This window comes from Henckelia pumila, chromosome 3, assembly GCF_033568475.1.
Source record: "Henckelia pumila isolate YLH828 chromosome 3, ASM3356847v2, whole genome shotgun sequence".
NCBI classification, from domain to species: domain Eukaryota; kingdom Viridiplantae; phylum Streptophyta; class Magnoliopsida; order Lamiales; family Gesneriaceae; genus Henckelia; species Henckelia pumila.
The window spans coordinates 32,008,492-32,028,881 of record NC_133122.1 but is presented as its reverse complement, the minus strand read 5'-3'; the positions used below and the strand labels follow the sequence as shown (position 1 = coordinate 32,028,881).

Below are 20,390 nucleotides of genomic sequence, written 5' to 3'. Positions count from 1 at the left end.
CTAAACACCACAACTTATAACCTTTTACACCAGGTGGATATCCAATGAAGACACACCTCTTTGCCCTTGCATCCAGCTTACCTTGCCTTGTATGAGCATAGGCCATACATCCAAACACCTTCAAGTTTCTATAATCAGCTAGATTTTCATTCCATAGCTCCATCGGTGTTTTAAAATTTGTTGCAGCTGAGGGACACCTATTTATTAAGTAACATGTTGTTGTTACAGCCTCACCCCAAAAGGATTTTGGTAGCCCTGCATTTAGCAACATACATCTTACTCTTTTTAGGAGAGTTCAATTCATCCTCTCATCTAGGCCATTCTCTTGAGGAGTGTGTGACATGGTCTTATGTCTTGTGATCCCAATTTTCCTACAGAATTCATCGAATTGTTTATAGACAAACTCTAGACCATTGTCTGTCCTTAAATGCTTTCGTTTGTATCCTAACTTGTTTGAAGTGACTTCATGTCAATCCTTTACATTCCAAAAGCTTCTGCCTTGTTTTTCAAAATGAATATCCAAACTCTTCTCGAGAAGTCATCGACAATGGACATGAAGTACCTACCACCTCCAAGAGTTTGAGTTTGTGAAGGACCCCATAAATCAGCATGAACATAGTCAAAGGGCTTAATTTTTTGTGAATTCCTGTATTGAACTTGACCCTCTTTGTCGCGCCCCAAAACTAGGGTTAGTCAACATCGGCGTTGTTTTCAAATAACATTCAAAAACAGCAAGTCTCATAGTACAGACTTTAACCAAAAACCAGTATATTATTTAATGAAAAAATTTGTTCTTACATCCCAAAAGAAAAATCATAAACCAATACATTAGCGGAAGCTAAAACTTATCATCATAGGAACAAAAAAACTCAAATAATAGCAGCACTTCTAAATTTTTCCTTTTTCACCAGTCCAATATTAGTTATGCTCTTCATCTTCAAGTTCTTCTTCATTTTTATCTAGGGAGAGAAGTATGGGGTTGAGTATTTTGGAAAGAATAATGCTAGAGGTACAACAAATATATCGTACAACGATATTTACAACAATTATGTCGTGATATTTTGCTATTATCTCGTGAGATTTTGATATGATATCGTGAAATTTTGCATTTTATGTATCGTGAGATTTGATAAATTAAAATTTTGTATTGAATTTTTTTGTGGTGTAAAAATTGTTGTACAAATTTGGTTTTACATGTAGCATTGCTCTTTTGAAAAACACTCAGCAAATGGGGGCCGATCGTACACACAAATATCGAATATATATAAATAATACTAATTCAAAGGAGGCATGTTCCAGTGCATGTCGCAACATAATTCAAGACAAGAAAAAATCAGAGTTCGAAACAAGGCAGCAGAATATCTCAAAACTGAAAGCATGCACTTAGACTTAACACTATTATTCATCTCGTTAATCATGGCTACTGATCAGTCCCTAATTGTTATTATTCTAAGGGGATGAGGCCTTAAACGGTTATTATAACTCATCACATCAGGGCCTTATATCATATCATGTTTTTGGAATTTCCCTACCATTTCTTAAGTTGAATTCTAACAGTGCATAACAAGGAATCGTGCAGAATGAAACATGAAACTAAATCAAATGACATGAAACGAGTAATATACGATCAAGTTTTCAAAATCAAGAACATCATTATTTTAAAACATATATATATATATAAGCCCACTTATCTGAAAAATCTTGTTGAATCGAGTACTGATATAAATTTCTTCTATAAGCTTCATCTACCCATTGCTATAAGAGTTTAACTATAATATGAGTGTTTGAAGGAAATCTACATGTCTACCAACTAATTTATTTCCATCTCTTTTTATGTATATATTATAATATTACATTTGGTGAAAGCTATATATAGTGGAATGGGCAATGAGACATTCATATCCCCATTTAATCTTCATTATAAACACAATAATTTTACTTTATTTTAATAATTAACGTTGTCATCAAGTTTGCCCATTCAATTTCCTACATTTTGAAACATGTGAAATATGGTGTGTTGGGAATTATATATATATATATATATATATATATATATATATATATATATATATATATTATAAAAAAAAAGACATGAAAAATTGTCAATTTAATCAGAAAAAATTATTATCACATTGAAATGAATTTATAAAATCGGTTATCATTTTAAACACTAATAAATATTCCACATTAAAATGACAATTAAGATAAATCATTATGTTGAACATAGGATTAGTAAATAAAATATTAAGTTCTCTTTACATGTAAAATTCATTTAAAAATTCTTACTATATGTTAAGATGAGAACTGAAATTTAGAATAAAATTAAAATTAAAAATCTTAATTTTATTTCACTAGTAGATAAACTAAATTTACAAATATATTTTTATTTGTTATATCGTAAATTTGGTCACGAGTATCATACTCTTGGCCATTCCAAGAGCACAATACTCACAAAATTTTAAGCAGCTCGTTTATAACCGCACAACAGATTTTTTTGGATTAATCTATTAATCCTCTTTCACTAACATGGACAAGCCTCATGTGCCATATTTTTGCCATATCAGTTTCTGCTTTAATCATGGTTGCTGAATTCCCAACCACCGTGCTTCCTTGCAGTGAGTACAATCCATTTTTTTCTGGTTCTCATGACAATAAATGAACCTTTCCTCACCTTTAACTGACCATTTTCAGCCTTTATAAGAGTAACATATATAAGGGACTGATATTAGTTAGCACAAACTCATAATACAGTTTAGTGCATAAAAACCGATTTCTGTCATATATTACTGATGAATACCGAATTTTTGTTCTATTTTATTCTGTTTTGATATATTTCTATATATGAAACTACTGTTAAAATGATTTTAAAAGCTGAGATGATTTCTATCATTTACTGAGTGACGATCATATCACTCACCCACCCAAAACCATCTCAGATAAGAACGAGAAACAAGTACTAGATGAAGATGAGAAAATTCAGTCTGGGTTGGTGAAGAAGAAAAAGATTGATTAGATTCATTTTATGTCCACTGCGTTAAGACTCTATTATTGATCAGTTAAGGATCGAATTGTGTTATTAGTTTATGCATTGTAAAGATATTATAAATTCAGTTTATGAATGAAAATGCATTTCAGTTTTCATGAATGAATAGACTGGTATTTGAGTTTCTGAAAACCGAGACTTGTTGTTAAATGTGAAAACATTAAATAACATCAATGTCAACTAGGCTCGATTTCAGGGCGTGACAGTCAGTATTGTTCATGTATCTGTCAACTAGGGACTACCTATTTTATAGGACTCCTGCAATGGCCTAACCAAAATGGCCTAACCAAAATTCTACTTCACCTCAAATTGTGGATGCACTTTGATATATCAAATATTATACTATGAGATAATAATATTGATATATTTAATCTTACTTAATTGTGGTATATAATTAAAATACCAACAAAAACAATAATATCCAATGCAAAGAATAGAAGAAAAATGATCAAATCAAACAATAATGGGAAATGAAAGCTTGAAATAAGTACTTCTTCAGCCTCCGATAGATGAATTTAATTAATTAGTTCACCAAATTGCATTTTCTCCTGATCTCACACTTATCATTTCCCGTGAGCACTTCGATTTTACCCATCTTCACCATGGCGGGGGCGAACTTGGTAGCCCATGTGTATCTATATTGAGCATTGTTCAACACGATTTTATTTGTTAAAGGGATGTTATACAAGGTTTGGTCCGAGTTGAAAAGACCCTTGTTCATCTTCAAACCCACATTGAAACGTCCTAAAACTTCTACTGAAATTTTTTTTTACTCTCTAACTATAAAATAGTGAATATAAAAATATATATGCTCATACATATATATATATACATCATACTTTAAAATAACTTTTCTTAATTTAATATACATCTACACGATAAACATAAATAATAATAAAAGTACATGCATGCAACTAAATAACTAACATTAATTACTAAATAATAATTTATAAAAATTTTCATAATAAAATTCCTAAACAATAATTCTATACCAAAATGCATGCAAACTTTAAAATAAAATAATTAAATCTAACAATCATGCATATACTAAAAATCTAAATCAATTAATCGTGTGCGGAAATACATATTTTAAATCTCAACATAAATATCGTAATAGAGCTATGGTCACGGGTACTAGCCGTCTGGAAACTCATACGCTCTCGCCGCCAGTCGGGAACACATTGTCCTCATTGACATTTTGCTCACCTGCACCATTTAAATCTAGTGAGCCTATAGGCTCAGTACGTTCTATCCTTATATAACAAAATGAAACCACATACAAGCACACATCATATAAAATACGTGAATAATAATTATACATGCATGATCTTAAAATTATATGCATATAAACATGAAATGACTAATTATACAGCTTAATCATCATGCAATAACATAAATCATCATACTTAATAAATCTCATAAAATGACTTATCATGATTTCTTAGTTCTTAACAGGTCGTATCCATGTCGGTGACCTCATACTAAGCGATTGATAAATCTAAAAATCAACGTACGCGGAGGTGGGGTTTCCACCTCTGTACTGCCACTTCACCAGCCCTCTCAGCTGGATCCATATGCTCATCATACATAAACATTATCAAGAAGGTCACCGGGCCCAGGTATCTCGGCCTCCAACCACATCACTTTTCACCTTCACTTCAACTTTCATAAAAATGTATTTTTCTTAACATGCACTTAAACTTATCGTAAAAATTATTAATGATGCATGAACATAAAAATTCTCTTTATTTCATGAAAATTTGTCCGTAAATATATATTTAATTTATTTTCTTAAAAATCATACTTATATACCTAATAAAAATACATGCATGAATTAAATATATATTTACGGACATTTATTTTTCCAAGGACTTGTTCGAGCTGCTGACCACTTAACTTAAACCCATAAATTCCTAGACTGACTCAAAAACCCAAAAGCCCAACCTGACCTGGCCCATTAAATTTCATGGGCTCCCAGGCCCATGGAAACTAATGGGCTCACTTAAACATAATTTAGGCCCATCAACTTATTAACTTATAAATTTGACCGATAAAATTACTAAACACAACACAACTTGACCCAATAATTCTCATGGATCACACGACCCATGACAAATTAGTGGGCTCACCTCAATAATTATTAAAGCCCATTAAATTAGTTTAATTAATTAATTTAATCAAGCCCAACCCATTAATTTACTAACTTAAACTCTTAATTAATTAAAATAAAATACCCAAGCCTAATTAATAAAAATGTAGACCCGGACTAAAATTAATTTGACCCATCAAGACGTGACCCGACCCGAACCCGGACCCAGACCCAAGACCCAAGCCCGGCCCGCCTAAAAACCCATAACCCAAAATAAAAAATAAAAAAAAAAGAAACCCAATTTCCCAACCCATCACGTACAGACTCCCCCCCCCCCCCCCCTCTCAATATTCTTTACTCTTGGCTATGTAGCAGCAGGCCAGCTTCGGCCGCCGAATGGCCGGAGCTCCATCTCCCAGACATAGCCCACGTATGGGCGGTTCCAACGAACCAAGCGTCGCCTTGAACCAATCCCTACACCGCCCTAGCGACCCACGATTCGGGAATCCCGAAACTGCCATAATCTACTTTGCAACCAAGGTAGAAGGCTTCGGTCCTAGCCATCTCCAGCCCCTTTCCACCCACCATACCTGACCCCAAGTGACCCTTGTAGACCCATAAAACATAGGATAGTAGGCTCGAACTCTCCATGGCCAGAAACATGAATCAAATCAATCCAACAAGTGTAAAAACGTGAGTGCATGCATGAACGAACTTGAGTATTTTAATTTCAATTCACATACACATGCATTATCAGATCATTCATGCACAAAAAACTTTGTAATATGATCTAAATGGTGTTCAAGAATGGAATCAAACGTGCCTTGATGAATATTTGCAAGAAACGACGTCTAAATCGCGCGTACGACTTTACGGGACAAATGGATCTTCAAAACAATAGGAAAAATCTTACAAGTCAGCTATGGGGCTGAGTTCTCTACTGGGGAACGTGGAGATGGGGAAGAAGGGATGAGGAGGCGGTTAGGTGAATTTACGGTATGTTTAAGGGGTAGGATTAGGTTAAATCTTTAATAAAACAAGGTTAAGATATTAAGTAATTATTGAATAAAATAAAATAAACTTAAAACTCTTAAATACAAAATAATTAAATCTGATATTTAACTTAAATCCCGAAATATAAAAATATAAGATTTTTAAAAGTTAATAAAAGTCATTAAAATGACTTATTTTAGGTAAAAACGGGAACATACATATATACATATATAAATACCATAATTTTCTTAAAATCTTACCATAAAATAATATTTTAAGGCTCCTAAAAATCTGATAAAATATTTTGGGTGAAAACTAACATCTCGTCCGTCGACGGTCCCGCCTACGCGATCATAAAATAACTTTCTCAATTAAACTCATAAATCAAAACCTAGCGGTTTAAATGCTGAAATAATATTTAAAACATGCAATTAAATCAAATCTCACATAATATCACATAAAAGCAATTTAACACATTTTCACATTATTTTAAAATTATTAAATCTCCTAGTTATGCATGCGGATTTACGTGAAGAATTTTTGGGCGTTACACACATAGTATGTGAGACCTCGTTTCTAATCAACTAATATCGGACAACAATCGATAAGTAAACAAGAAACCAAGATTAGAAGCAAACAATTATATTTTTTTTTTAAATAAGGCTCGCGCGCCAGCGCTGACATCAGCGCGCCCGCGCCGATGCTGCGCAAAAACCAGCGCGCCCGCTCTCTAAGTAAGAGCGCCCGCGCCCGCGCCCGCGCCCGCGCCGTCCTCTCGCCCAGAAAAGCTAAGGCACCGAAATAAACTCAACAAAACCTAAACACTTGCATTAAAAGTATTTGACAAGCCAATAACAATACCAGAAAGGTTTAGGGAAGAGAAACATTCAATTCGATAGTACCTACATCGTTTCTTGCTTACAAAACAAATACGAGAAGTTCGAATGACTAAACATGTTCGCAAAACATAACTAGGTTGACATGCAGATTCGACTTCTAAACGAGTCTCACTTCTATCCCTTGCTCTTGACGCTAACCAGGTCTATGCTAACTTGATCCTGCCCTTCCTGTTGCCAAGTACACATACAAAACAAAGCAACAACCGGATAAACCGGTGAGAATGATAATCCCAATAAAAGCAACATATCAAAATAATACGACAATAAACATGCTTTCAAGACAACAACACAGTCAATAGCAACGTAATGAAATGCATGTCTTTAAACCAGGATATCAAATCTGATAAACGAAGGATTGCTGCTGTGCTTTTGGGATCCCGAGGATGAGATCATGTGACGACTCACCGACTCTCCCAATCGAGGAGATGCCATATATCTCACTCCTCGAGACTTTGAGCAACCATAATGAGTATGCTAGCACTAGGCGATACGACTACGACCTAGGCCACTCAATCATAGTTCCCAAACGTCCAAACAAAAAGGGCGGTTCTGCCCGCTGAATCAACGTAGGCTCAAGATGAATGCATAACCGAAACATAAAACATAAGCCACATAGTCAAAAGCAAAATCAATCAACAAGACACAAGTTCCTCATGCTAGAACAAGTGTAGATGCAATATGTGATTTGAAAAGGAAACTCGAGAACCAATTGTCCCGAGTATGCTATCCCGCCACGATGACTGCTTTTACCTTTCAATGTCGTAGATCCAAATCTGGACAAGCTACAAAAAAAAATTGTATCAACAACTATACAACCTAAACAACAAACAACGGTTCAAGGAAATCTCTTTACCGTTCTTCGTCCAACTCTCGACGAACAATGCTGCTAACACAGGGCTCGACAAACTCCAACGAATCTGTACGAATACAAGAGTTGATCAAAAACCATGATCACTCACAAGCCAAAGCTTCAATCAATACAAAAATGGTTCGAAATCTCCAAAACTCAAACCGACGGCATAACGGCTATAAACTGAACAAACCGAAAACGCAGACAGCAGTTCAATACCGATATAACCTCATATCAATGCCCAAAACAACAATAACTAAGCAAACCCATCAATATCAAAATCCACATTTTCGAAAATGGCTTCCAAAAATCATAACAAAACCGAACGTCGCTCTAATTCAAAACCGACAGATAATAAACGATCAGAACTCTGTCAAGAACAACATACTCGAATCTCAAACGATTCTAACAACATCCAAAAACTAGAATGTATCCGATCGTAGAAGAACTTACAATATAACAGAGCTCTCACTGCAGTGATCGATAATCTGCCTTCAGAAATAAATTCCAACGACCGGATCGAGCTCGGACTGGATTATGAAAGCTTGAAAGCCTAAGGAGGCGTCTTCAATGGTGGAGAACTTATGGAGGAGATGAAGATAATGCAAAGGAGACTAAGTCAAATCCTTTCTAAGTGTAGATAATATAACAAATCCACTATTTGCGTTTTAGTCCCTGAAAAATCCAATTTTTGCAAAATAGACCCTGATCAAAATCGAGCCAGCTCGTGAAATCTGTAATCTCCGATTAACTCAAATAAACTCATTTAAGATAAAAACGGGGTGTTAAATAGTACTTAGGGGTCAAAGAATCAAGATTCACTGTAGGGTTTACTGTTGTCGTCCCATTAACTGGGGGAGGACAAATTGTTTTCAAGAATGCTGAATGTTAGAACCTAATTGGGGGGGAGGGAGATTTAGGTTCTATTGTCAATTTTAGCAATTTAAAGCGATTATGCATGTACGCAAGAGAAAGACTTAAAACAATCAAATAAATGTGATAAATAAATGCGTAAAGTAAATAAAGCAGTAAAAAAGATATGATATGTTTATGGAAGTTCGACTATAAATCGTCTACGTCTCCCCTTCTTGGTTAAGGTCAATTAACCAAGGATCCACTAGCACTTCAAATGTATTGGCCTTGATGGCTCCAAGGATAGCCGTACAACAACAACACGATCACCGCGCCAATACAACTCGATACACTTGGTCTTAAGGGCTCCAAGGATAGCCTCACAACTCGAAACAACTCGGGCTTCACACTCGAGTGAATACAACAACAACTTTCAAGCGTTTATTACAACTCGATACATATATCTTTTGAGGGACTCGAAATAAGCTTCAAATGCTTGAAATATTGCTTGAAGGATGAGATACTCGAAGGTGAGTTGCTTGGATTCAAATGACCTTGGAATGCCTCTATTTATAGTTGCTGATTCGAGTGAGTTCGGACTGTTCGCACTGGCTTCAGAGCCTCCGAACGCAGCTGTTTCAAATTCAAATTTCTGCGGCTGAGGAACTGTTCGGACCGTCTGGAACTGTCTTTGGATCGTCCGAACGGCTGCATTAAATTCATTTCGGCAAATTTCTTCCGACAAAATCTTTTCATCGCCGTAAAGCTGTTTGGACCGTCCGATCCATACTTCGGATCGTCCGAACTGTATCTTCGTGCCCTCCGAGCGTGCCTCCGAAACATTTTTAATTCCTGGAAAATCTTTGGACCGTCCGAATTACCTTTAGATCTTCTGAGTGATGTCTTCGTGGCCTCCGCGCTGTTCATCCAAATCTTTAATAAATCTTTGAAACTCTTCAGATGGTCCGAACCTAACTTCAGACCCTCCAAACTCTGGCAGTTTCAAACACTTCAAAATTTTCTTCAATATTTGGCTTATCGGTTCTTGCTTCCAATAATTTTCTTAGAGAAAAAATTTTATTATCTGCAAATTTCTCACTTTAAACTATTAGTAGCAATTAACCGAGTTTTTTAATCATCAAAACATAATATTTAGAGACTTGTTAAAGCATTAAAAACATTAATATCATAACACGAGATTTGTATGCGTTTAAGGCGTAACACTGCGTACTTGGGGTCTAGGTTTGGGTCGATGGTCGGGTATAGACGAGTGGAGAAGGAAGTGCAGTGCGAAATGTCGATGGAGTGGGCACCGTAGAGTTTCACCATTTCATCAAGGGTCAGCCCTTTTCTGGAGAAGTTGTCTCTGAGAGCTGTGGCATTGAAGAATGGTGGGGGAAGGTTCAGAAGGGGATCCAGTATTAATGAGACGTTCCCGTTGCGCCGACTGGGTGGGACATGGCATGGTAGTATATATTCCCAAATTTCCATGCACTATCGCGAGCTGCGAATGCGAGAATTTCCGCACAGAAAATGACGTCGGGGCATCGGATCTCTAGTTTGGCTTTGGTTGCATCTATGATCTCGAAGCCGAGCAGGCTTCCCTTGTGGGTCCGAAAACTGAAACTCTGATTACTGATTTCTGGTGCACTGAATCTTGTGAATTAGTGGTAAGAATATATATTCTGAACATTACTGCTCTAACTACTGATTACTGGCCTCACCCTTTAGAGGTTAACATATAAGGAACTGATATCAGTTAGCCACGAATTGATAATACAATTTAGTGCATAAAATGATTATTGTTATTTTTTATTACCGAATTTTTGTTCCGCTCTGTTCTGTTTTGATATATTTATACACATGATATCACTGTTAAAATGATTTTAAAGGCTGGGATAATTTTATTCCATTTACTGAGTGACAACCATATCACTTACCCACCCAAAACCATATCAGATAAGAACGAGAAAGAACTAGAAGAAGATGAGCAAATTGAGTTTTGGGGCTGGTGAAGAAAGAAGAAGACTTATTAGTTTAATTTATTTTCTATCCGCTGCGTTTTAAGACTCTTTTATTGTTAAGTTTATGAGATAGTTTTCTGTTAATTGTTTAAGCATTTTAAAGATGATGTGAATTCAGTTTATGAATGACAATGTATTTCAGTTTTTGTGAATGAATAGACTGCTATTTGAATTTTTGAAAACCGAGGTTTTTTGTTTAATGTGGAAACATTAAATAACACCAATGTCATATAGGCTTGGTGTCGGGGCGTGACAGTAAAAGAGAGATCGTGAGATGGAGAGAGCTTGAATGAGAGAGCAAAATATAAACATAATTAATCGAAAGAGAAGAATTCTGAAGAACCAAACCATCGAAGATCACATATTCCAATTAAAGAATTATCGCTGCTTTCTGGTGTTGTTCGACGTGTTGGAAAACACCGACTGACAACACCCTGGCCACTGCATATTGAAGATATTTCTGGCTTTCTACCTTGCGGCTGTGTTTCTGTTTATACACCATTTGGTTTTCTATACATGTTTTATAGCTTTAGGGTGTGGTTTTAACTTCTCAACTTGTTAAAAAATTTGGTTTTTGTTTTTACACTCTTTGGTTTTTTTTCCATCCTAGAATTGAATTTAGAGTGGTGTTAGGATTTATCAACGTGTTGAGATATTTAACTTTGATTGGTTTACTAGGATTAATTTTTGTAATTGAATATTACTTTGTCCTAGTAATTATTTTTTGTCATAAGCACTACAAAAAAAAAAGGTCATAGACAACGCTTTTTCCGCGTTGTCTATGTGGCTAAAAAAGTGTTGTTGAAGCCAGTGTTGTAAAAAAAACCGCTCAACGACAACGCTTTTTCCGCATTGTCTTTTTTAAAAAAGACAACGCTTTTTTTTCAACGACAACGTTGTTTTTGCGTTGTCTTTTTGAGAAACGACAACGCTTTTTTAAGCGTTGTCGTTTCTCAAAAAGACAACGCATAAAAAGCATTGTCGTTGAGCTGACTTTTTTACAACACTAGCTTTAACAACGCTTTAAATCCTATACGACAACATTTAAAAAGCGTTGTCTTTTATCAAATAAAAAACAAAAAAAAATTAATTCACAATTTTAATATTATAAATCACTCAAAATTCAAAAATTTGTAAAATAAAATTTAATATACAATCTTCCAATATTACAAGTCATTCAAATATAAAAAATAATCTAATTCTAACTCAATAAACTAGTAGACCTGCATTTTTATTATTCCTATGATCTTCATCAAAAACTTCATCCACATTTGTAGCTTTGATCAGCACCACTTCCGCATTAACTACACAAAATGCAACATCAGTTTCTCATGCACCATTCCAATAAAATGATACAATATAAGGAACAAAATAATTCATGACTCTAGAAAGAAAATGGATGGCACTTAATATATTTATACAATACAAAGGAAAAGCAAGTGGGATTTATGGTTTAATAACATTCAACAAATATCATATTAATATATATAAGCATTTAAGTCATAGAAATGGACTCACTCTCTGTACAACGAAGTTCTGCAGCAGTATCAGTTGTGAAAAAGCGATTTCCCAGTACCAGCTGCAAAAATTACAACTCTTCCTTTCTCTAAATGCCGAATGGCTCTTCTTCTTATGTATGGTTTAGAAATTCTGACATGCGAAATGCAGTCTGAACTCTTGTTGAAATGCCAATGCTCTCCATCGTTGATTGCAAAAATATTGCATTCATGACAGTAGCTAACATCCCAAACATGAAGACAGAAAAGGCTAAAGATCATATTACAATACACCATCAAAAATTTCCAAAAATCAGAATTATCAATAAAAAACAACATGAATCTTCTAATAATAAATCAATACCAGAGCGTAATAAAATAGCAAATGAACAGCCAAGTACCTCGTGCAAGAAAGTTGTAATTTAAGAGAATCAAAATCTCAAATACTTGGTGTGCAAAAACTTGAATCACGTCCAAAAGAACAGTGGTGCCTAAAACAGTGCCAAATTCACTCCAAACATCCCAAATCCACTGCACAACACTGCCTCCAACAGCCCAGAAACGCAACAAATCCAGAAGCCCCTAAATCAAGAGATGTAATTCACAGAGACAACCATCTGCCCCAACTCAAGGTGCTACAACAGAGCAGCCTTATTAATGTATATCCAACAAAAGTAAACCAAACAATAATCTTCATCATTCAATTCCCTTACTCCATATCAGAGACTAATGTATTGAAATTATCAAATCTACAACAATAAATCCAAAATACAACCAACATGGAATTAGATCTCCAGCATGGCAACGTAGAAACTACAAAAAGTTGACATAAATATCACAAGACTAGAACCTGGCGTCCTCTAGATATCAGCATAAGAATATCACAATGTATCTCGCTAGTTAGACTAAAAACATTGGATCTTCATGGTTGCTACTGATTTATATCTTGAGTGACCTTTAGTTTAAAAATATGCAAAGCATTTCAAAAAAAAAAATTTAAAAAAAGAAAAGAAAACAAGTTTGAATAATGCATCTGGACCTTTCATAAAAGCTATAGGTTGAATAGCTTTCTCGATGAGTAGAACAAATCAATAAAAGATTACTAAACACTAAAAAAGAAAATAAACAATAATTATTATGCTTAAGCATAGATAATCAATTATCAATCTAAGTATGAAAGAACCATCCGATATAATTCTACAACGACTTCTCTCCTAACCAGATATCCACAGTTGACAGATATATTATCATGTAATTCCTTTCTCTAGTTGGGATCTAATCGAATTATCCCTATATACTAATTATTGACAAGGGATTGTGAAGAATGTTTGGTTTGACTGAACTAATCCACAACATCAACCAAAAAAACTTAGGAGGAATAAGATTATAAGAGGACAGACTTTAGAACAATTTCTTGCTTTCAAAAAATTTGTACCCATATAACAAAAAGAAAAAAAAAGATAAACATGAATCAAACAATTAATTGCAATTATACGTATCAACTTTTGAGCTAGGTGGAGTCAACCCAGAAGCTTGTTATCTAAACCCCAAAATATAGCTTTAAAAACGCAATTTTTACAGTGTTGGATACAGAATACCAGAAAAATTTCTCATAACAAAATCTCTTATTCAATTTTTATTAATTTCCAAAAATGATTTATTAAACAAAGTTTGAAAACAACAAGATTCAGTGAATATAAAACATTGACTTTATTCCCCCAAAATAATACCAAGCGCAATCCAAAATAAATCTCTCTAAATCATTTCTCCAAATTTCTCCAAAGAAATCATCTGCATTCTTGTCTCCCCTGTTTTCTCCCCTCAATTATTATTACTCAAGATATAAATCAGCTGACCATAAAGATTCCACTAAAGCTTCAGTGACCAACATGACGGTGATAACTGCCAACCCTTCATGAAGAAAAACATAAAACTTTAGTTAGACTAAGAACCTTGGATCTTCAGGAAACAAAAAATATGTACCTGAAGCATTGCCTAATCTCCTGATGTCTCTAAAATCGAGAGTGACGGCTAAACATAGCAGCATTAAGATCCAGTTGACCTCAAGAATGTATAAAAACTTTTGTTTTTCCTAGACATGCCAATGTAGTTGTATAGACTCCTTTTTATCTAAAAATTTACTTGTTGATTAAAATAACTTATGCCATGATCAATAAGTCAAAAAAAGGGAGGAAAAATTATAATAGACGAAACAAAAAAAATGATGCATCTGTAAACGATAGGTTGGATGGCTAAAGAATATTCTTCCCAATTCCCATGTCTCAAAATCCTTTATTTCGAGGGAAAAAAAATTGAAAATCGTAGAGTAAAATCCATAAATTCTATCAGTTACAGCAAATTAGGTATTGATTGTTGTAGAGTGTAGACATTTGATTTATGATTGCTATCCAAGATATAATCAAACAGTGACCTCTAAATCTCCATAATTATCACATACATTTTGCTAAATGAATGATCTAAGTACATAAGCTACCTCAAGAGAAAATCCATTTCCTTCAAACTTTTAGTGTTTGCCTTCTTTTTCATATCTGTAAGTTCTGGATCATCATGCATCGTTCATGAATATAACGACATAAAAGGGAAAAATTTCAAAATAAATCTAGCAACCACATATTTTCTCACCTGCAGGCAGCATCCTACAGTCAACAATTTGGGCTGGAACTTAGCTGCCACTAATCTTTCCCGTCGACACTGATGGTCTCTTTATCGACTATTTTAACATCAGCTTTGAACGTACCCAGCATCGAGTCATACTTGAGCAAGTGAGAGGCCTGAAATACAATTCAAATAATCATATGCATAAGAGAACAAATAATACCTCCAGAATCTAATCAAGAATCTGTGCTCTTTATGCTTACATTTTTGACACCTCCACTGTCATTGACCACAACAACTTCCAACCAAACATAAGAAACAAGGTAAAATTAACTTAAAAGTTGAAGACAAGAGAATGATTCAAAACCATACTTATCAAGAACATACTATGTCAAACATTAGAATAATCGAAGTTGATAAAAACATAACGACATGAAATCATTCAAATAAATAAATTTAGGACTTTTAGGACCATCAAATCGATTAAAATAAGATGAAATGCACTGAAAAGTAATTCATGCAAGAAAAAACAGAGCAGCTGCATGGTATGTAAACAAACTAACCAGGCTTAATGGAAGAAGACAAGTCTGCAAAGCCTAGATTATAAAACTCTTGTGCTGACATCTGCGCCACGCTTTCTGCCCAGCCCATGACCCCGAGCAAATATGAAGGGCTAAGCAAAAAGCATGAACATCAAGTTTTTGCTACTGATAAACCTGCAAGTTGGCAAGTTTCAGTCCTAAAGCTCGAATTATGGGCAGGGATAAAACAACATGCAGCATCACTAACAACTTCAAAAACTAAGCACAATGTACAGCCTTAAAACAATTTTATTGGAAGAATCCAACCATATCCAACCATAACTTTTAGTAACTTCACATATGTTTCATTGACACAGATACCACATAAGCACTCAAACACAAAGCTGATAAAAAAAAATTTAGAGTAATTTACCAACTGGATTATGGTGTTCCTGGGAATTCCGTCAAGAGACCGTAACAAAGAGCAGGTAAGGATTGCACACTTGCGCAAGCGCTAGCTGTGGCAGCGCACAAACTGCTACAGCAAGTGAACCGAAATTATGATCAAAAGAGCTGACACCGATAAAACCATATGAGCTACACAATTGGTCATTTAGATACTTTTTCTTCATTTCTATAATACACAAACTAAGATTCCAAAATATGACAATCCACACAATAATATCTTACATTTATTGAAAGATTTGAGAAAGTGAAACCTTGAAAGTATATGAGATTACTTTTTCACACCTCTTGCATGGCTACTAAGGTTTCTGCTGTCCAACGAGGAGAATACATGGAAAGAATCTCATATAACTGTCAAACATTAAGAGAAATAGCCACAAAGTCTTTGAGACAAAATCATGCTACTTCAATACAAATACAATACAAAATATGTGCTAAAATAGAGGATATATTTGATACGAACTACAAAAAAGTAGGAAATATAAACTTAAAAATTCACGAGAAGTTCAAATATCTTAAGATAGTAGAATAAATGGAATTATGGACATGCGAAAGGTGAGGGTTGAGCTTACGATTCTTATGAAGGGAGCAGCAGGAATCCAAAGGTTCCAAGATTTTAATTCTTTTGGATTTCACCCAGTGCCACCGTCTCTGTCATTTTCCTTGGATTTTTTTTTAGCTTGCACTAACTTTCTGCCCAGAAAAAAAACTATCAAATCAGATTGTCCCCAAAAATCAAATTCGAATTTAAACAAACTGGCAGAATTACCAACAAACAACCCCATGAACAGCGCCAAAACTAGGGTTTCTAACAATAAAGAATTTGAAAGATAAGATTCAAATTCTCACTAGAGGATTTGCGCCGAGAAATTTTCAGTCCATCCCGTTGTTGGATTTCGCCATCGATTGATTTTTCCTCTGCTTTTCAATTGAAGTTTCTGAATCTCTGCCTTCGAAATCTACATGATTTGATTTCAAATCTCCGCATCCAATATTCTTCACTTCCGATTTCTAATTTGAATGATTGACGATGACAGAAAAGTTCGAAAAGACGAAATCGAAGGAAGAAATGGGCAAGGCGAAATCCAAGTGATCTTCAAAGATTTTTGTGCCTAGCAACGACGTGCATCGGACTTCGATCGATTTTCATCGAGTAAAGTGAAATGGGCTGGATAGTTTTGGGTATTCTTTTCTTGCGCTTTTAAACAAAGCATTCTAGTAGTATATTTATTTATTTCTTTATTAAAAAGCGTTGTGATAGAGTTTAAAAAAAACTCTCATTTACAACGCTTTTAATAAAGTGTTGTAGTTGGTTTAAAAAAACGCTCATACACAACGCTTTATAAAAAGTGTTGTTGATGACATAAAAAATTAAATAAAGACAACACTTTCCAGTAAAAGTGTTGTGTTTATTTTTTTAACAACGCTTTTTTGTAAAAAGCGTTGTCTTTCTACTGTTGTTAATGATCATTTTTGTTGTAGTGAAGGCATCGCACTTGTGCACAGTAACTCTTGTGTTAACTATTTATTTTTTTATATTTATTTTCGCTGCGTTATTATTCGTAACAATTCGTTATTGATTGAACTTATCTATTTTCATTCGAACTTGTTAAGTCTCAGGAGGTGTTGCCCTTTGATGTTTCCAACATCATAGGACAGCATCAGCGTGTTTTATAACTGCGTAAGTTTTTGTATAATGTCTTGTCGATACCTTTCAATTTGTTTTTAGTGATTGGAATTTGCGAGCACTCTCTGAATATATTCGATATTGTCTTCTTATTATTTGATTTTAATAAAAAAAATGTTAATTTATAAATCTTAGATAAAATGTTTTAAAATTTTTCCAATATTTATGTTAAATTGACCCGGGGCCCTGATCAAGAAATTTTATTTTTAATTTTTGAGAAGCATACCTATTATCATATTTCAAGGATTAATTAATTAATTCGAGGCGTGGCCATTTTTCCCCAACATCCCCTTCTCTCAGCTAAATGTGCAAGCATGATGTATTAAAATATCAAAGTTTTTAAAATAAAACGTGGTTGACTTTATATATATAGTTTGCGCAGAAGAAACATTTTACATTCCTCAATGATCTATATGTATATCTTTATTCATTTATAATAAACAATAATATATAATCACTGATAGTGCTACCCAAATAAGTACTAAAATTATTAAAATAAAATATGCGATTCAACAAGTTGGATATTAGTGGGGACCAATATTATAAGAAATTGAAACTTGTGAATTTCCACACAAGTCAGTCCTTTTAAAAATCATAATGATTTGCTTATAAAAACTGACAATCAATTCTCCATATTTCATCGCATTTTTGTCTTGAAATATATATCGATCTCAGCAACCTGAGATAGATATATATTTTTAAGGCGTTCAATTAATACATGAACAAAATGGCTAAAAGCAAATTACTGATCACATTTATCACATTATTCATTTTATCTTGTTCGGTTTATGCGGTGCCGCTGAAGTTGCAGTCACCATTTAGGGTGGGATTTTACAGTCAGTCTTGTCCTCCGGCAGAATTCATAGTGCAGAAGTACGTGAGCAAATTCGTTAGGCTTAACCCTGGCCTTGCTGCTGGCATTATAAGGTTGCATTTCCACGATTGCTTCGTCCGGGTAAGTAGGATATAAATATATATATATTAATTTTAATGATCATCTTAGATGTTTGTTGTTTTTCAATAATAATATATATATTTGATCTTAATTAGCTCATGGATATATATATATATATAATTTAATTTTATAGGGATGTGATGCTTCTGTGCTGTTGGATGGACCAAATTCCGAAAAGGAAAGCATCCCAAACAAGGGAAGCCTGCGGGGCTTCGAGATCATAGATGCCGCCAAAGCCGAACTGGAGATCCGATGCCCCGGCGTCGTTTCCTGTGCGGACATTCTCGCATTCGCAGCTCGTGATAGTGCATGGAAAGTGGGGAACATATACTACCAAGTCCCGTCCGGTCGGCGCGACGGGAACGTCTCCTTAATACTGGATCCCCTTCTGAACCTTCCCCCACCATTCTTCAATGCCACAGCTCTCAGAGACAACTTCGCCAGAAAAGGGCTGACCCTTGATGAAATGGTCACACTCTCCGGCGCTCACTCCATCGGCATTTCGCACTGCACTTCCTTCTCCACTCGTCTATACCCGACCGTCGACCCGACCCTAGACCCCAAGTATGCAGCATTCTTGAAAACAATCTGTCCTCCCCCGGTTAATGGGACCACAACAGTAAACCCTACAACCAATCTTGATTCTTTGACCCCTAAGATTTTGGACAACAAGTACTACGTGGGTTTGAAGCTCAACAAGGGTCTTTTCACCTCGGACCAAACCTTGTATAACAGCCCTTTAACCAAGAAAATCGTGTTGAACAATGCTCAATATGGATACACATGGGCTACCAAGTTCGCCGCCGCCATGGTGAAGATGGGCAAAATCGACGTGCTCACCGGAACTGATAAGGGTGAGATCAGGACAAAATGCAATTTGGTGAACTGATTAATTTAATTAAATTCATCCATCCATCGGAGGCTGAATTCAAGAAGTACTTCTTTCAAGTACCTTTCATTTCCCATGCATTATTGTTTGATCATGATTTGATATTCTTAGTCTTGCATGCAGCTTTGATCATGCAACTTCATTTGTGCTCAAATTAATTGTAATTTTAATTTTGATTTTGATTTTGATTTTGTTTCATCTATTCTTCTGTCTCTACTCATCAGTTGTAAGACTGGAATAATATCTGAATGAATTAATTGAATATCGATCATTGTCGATGGGCATTATTTGGTTTGATGTATTATTAATCTATGTATAACTTATCCCAATTAATTTCGTCTTATTTTCGTCATATTATTTATCTATTTATTAATTAATAATTTTACATCAATTAAATCAAATAAATTATAATCTATCCATCAAATCAAATAATGTATTAACTATTTTTTCTTATTTATTTTTAATTCACATTATATTACTTATCTATGGATTACTTATCATATCACTCAAACCAAACGGCAAGTGGTTAATTTTCTACTTTTATAATATATTTAATTTGCATGCTTTGATCATGCAAGTCTGTAAAATAAAATTGTGTTGGAGTTAAATAAAATTGTATATTTTTATTTGAGGATAAATATATATGGTAAAGAAAGAGAGCACATGCATCATCACTGTAACTATGATACATCTATCCCACATGAAAAAATGAAAGATTTAAAATAAATTTATAATATGATATAATGAACTTTTATAGCAACATGAGCTAATTATTTTCGTAAAGCGAAGACGAATACAAAGTAGCTGCTATAGGGACTCATTGTGCAGTCGCGCAGGCTAGGGCCCGGAACGTGACAGAATGGTATCAGAGACGGTCACCAGCTGGCCGACCCCAGAAAATATGTGCTACGTGGATGGGAGCCAACTCTTGAACCTGTAGGAGTCATCTCAAGATTCCTGGTGCTGGTGGATCGAAGGTCAGGTCGCGACGAAGAAGTCGCCTTCTGAAGA

General features: G+C 34.7%; 1 protein-coding gene, 1 long non-coding RNA gene and 1 pseudogene across 11 annotated transcripts; 1 reads left to right on the top strand and 2 right to left on the bottom strand.

The window, feature by feature from the left end:
• Window positions 1-3,566: 3,566 nt before the first annotated feature.
• LOC140888402 (peroxidase 5-like) lies at window positions 3,567-10,680 on the bottom strand (annotated as a pseudogene).
• A 1,201-nt stretch (window positions 10,681-11,881) lies between these two features.
• On the bottom strand, window positions 11,882-17,046 carry LOC140891975 (uncharacterized). 10 transcript variants are annotated; one of them, XR_012152691.1, is made up of 9 exons: window positions 16,698-17,046; window positions 16,421-16,541; window positions 16,103-16,199; window positions 15,817-15,918; window positions 15,426-15,578; window positions 14,890-15,038; window positions 12,648-14,804; window positions 12,269-12,487; window positions 11,882-12,054 (listed from the first exon to the last, which is right to left on the bottom strand). It is a non-coding gene; the product is annotated as an uncharacterized lncRNA (long non-coding RNA). The 10 variants fall into 10 exon arrangements; XR_012152692.1 differs by having other exon boundaries at window positions 12,648-14,795; XR_012152685.1 differs by having other exon boundaries at window positions 12,648-15,038; window positions 15,817-15,921; window positions 16,074-16,199.
• Window positions 17,047-18,262: 1,216 nt separating this feature from the next.
• LOC140888401 (peroxidase 5-like) lies at window positions 18,263-19,379 on the top strand. Its single transcript, XM_073296078.1, has 2 exons — window positions 18,263-18,490; window positions 18,624-19,379. Exons 1-2 carry the CDS (start codon window positions 18,263-18,265, stop codon window positions 19,377-19,379), a joined length of 984 nt encoding a protein of 327 aa, XP_073152179.1.
• Window positions 19,380-20,390: the final 1,011 nt, after the last annotated feature.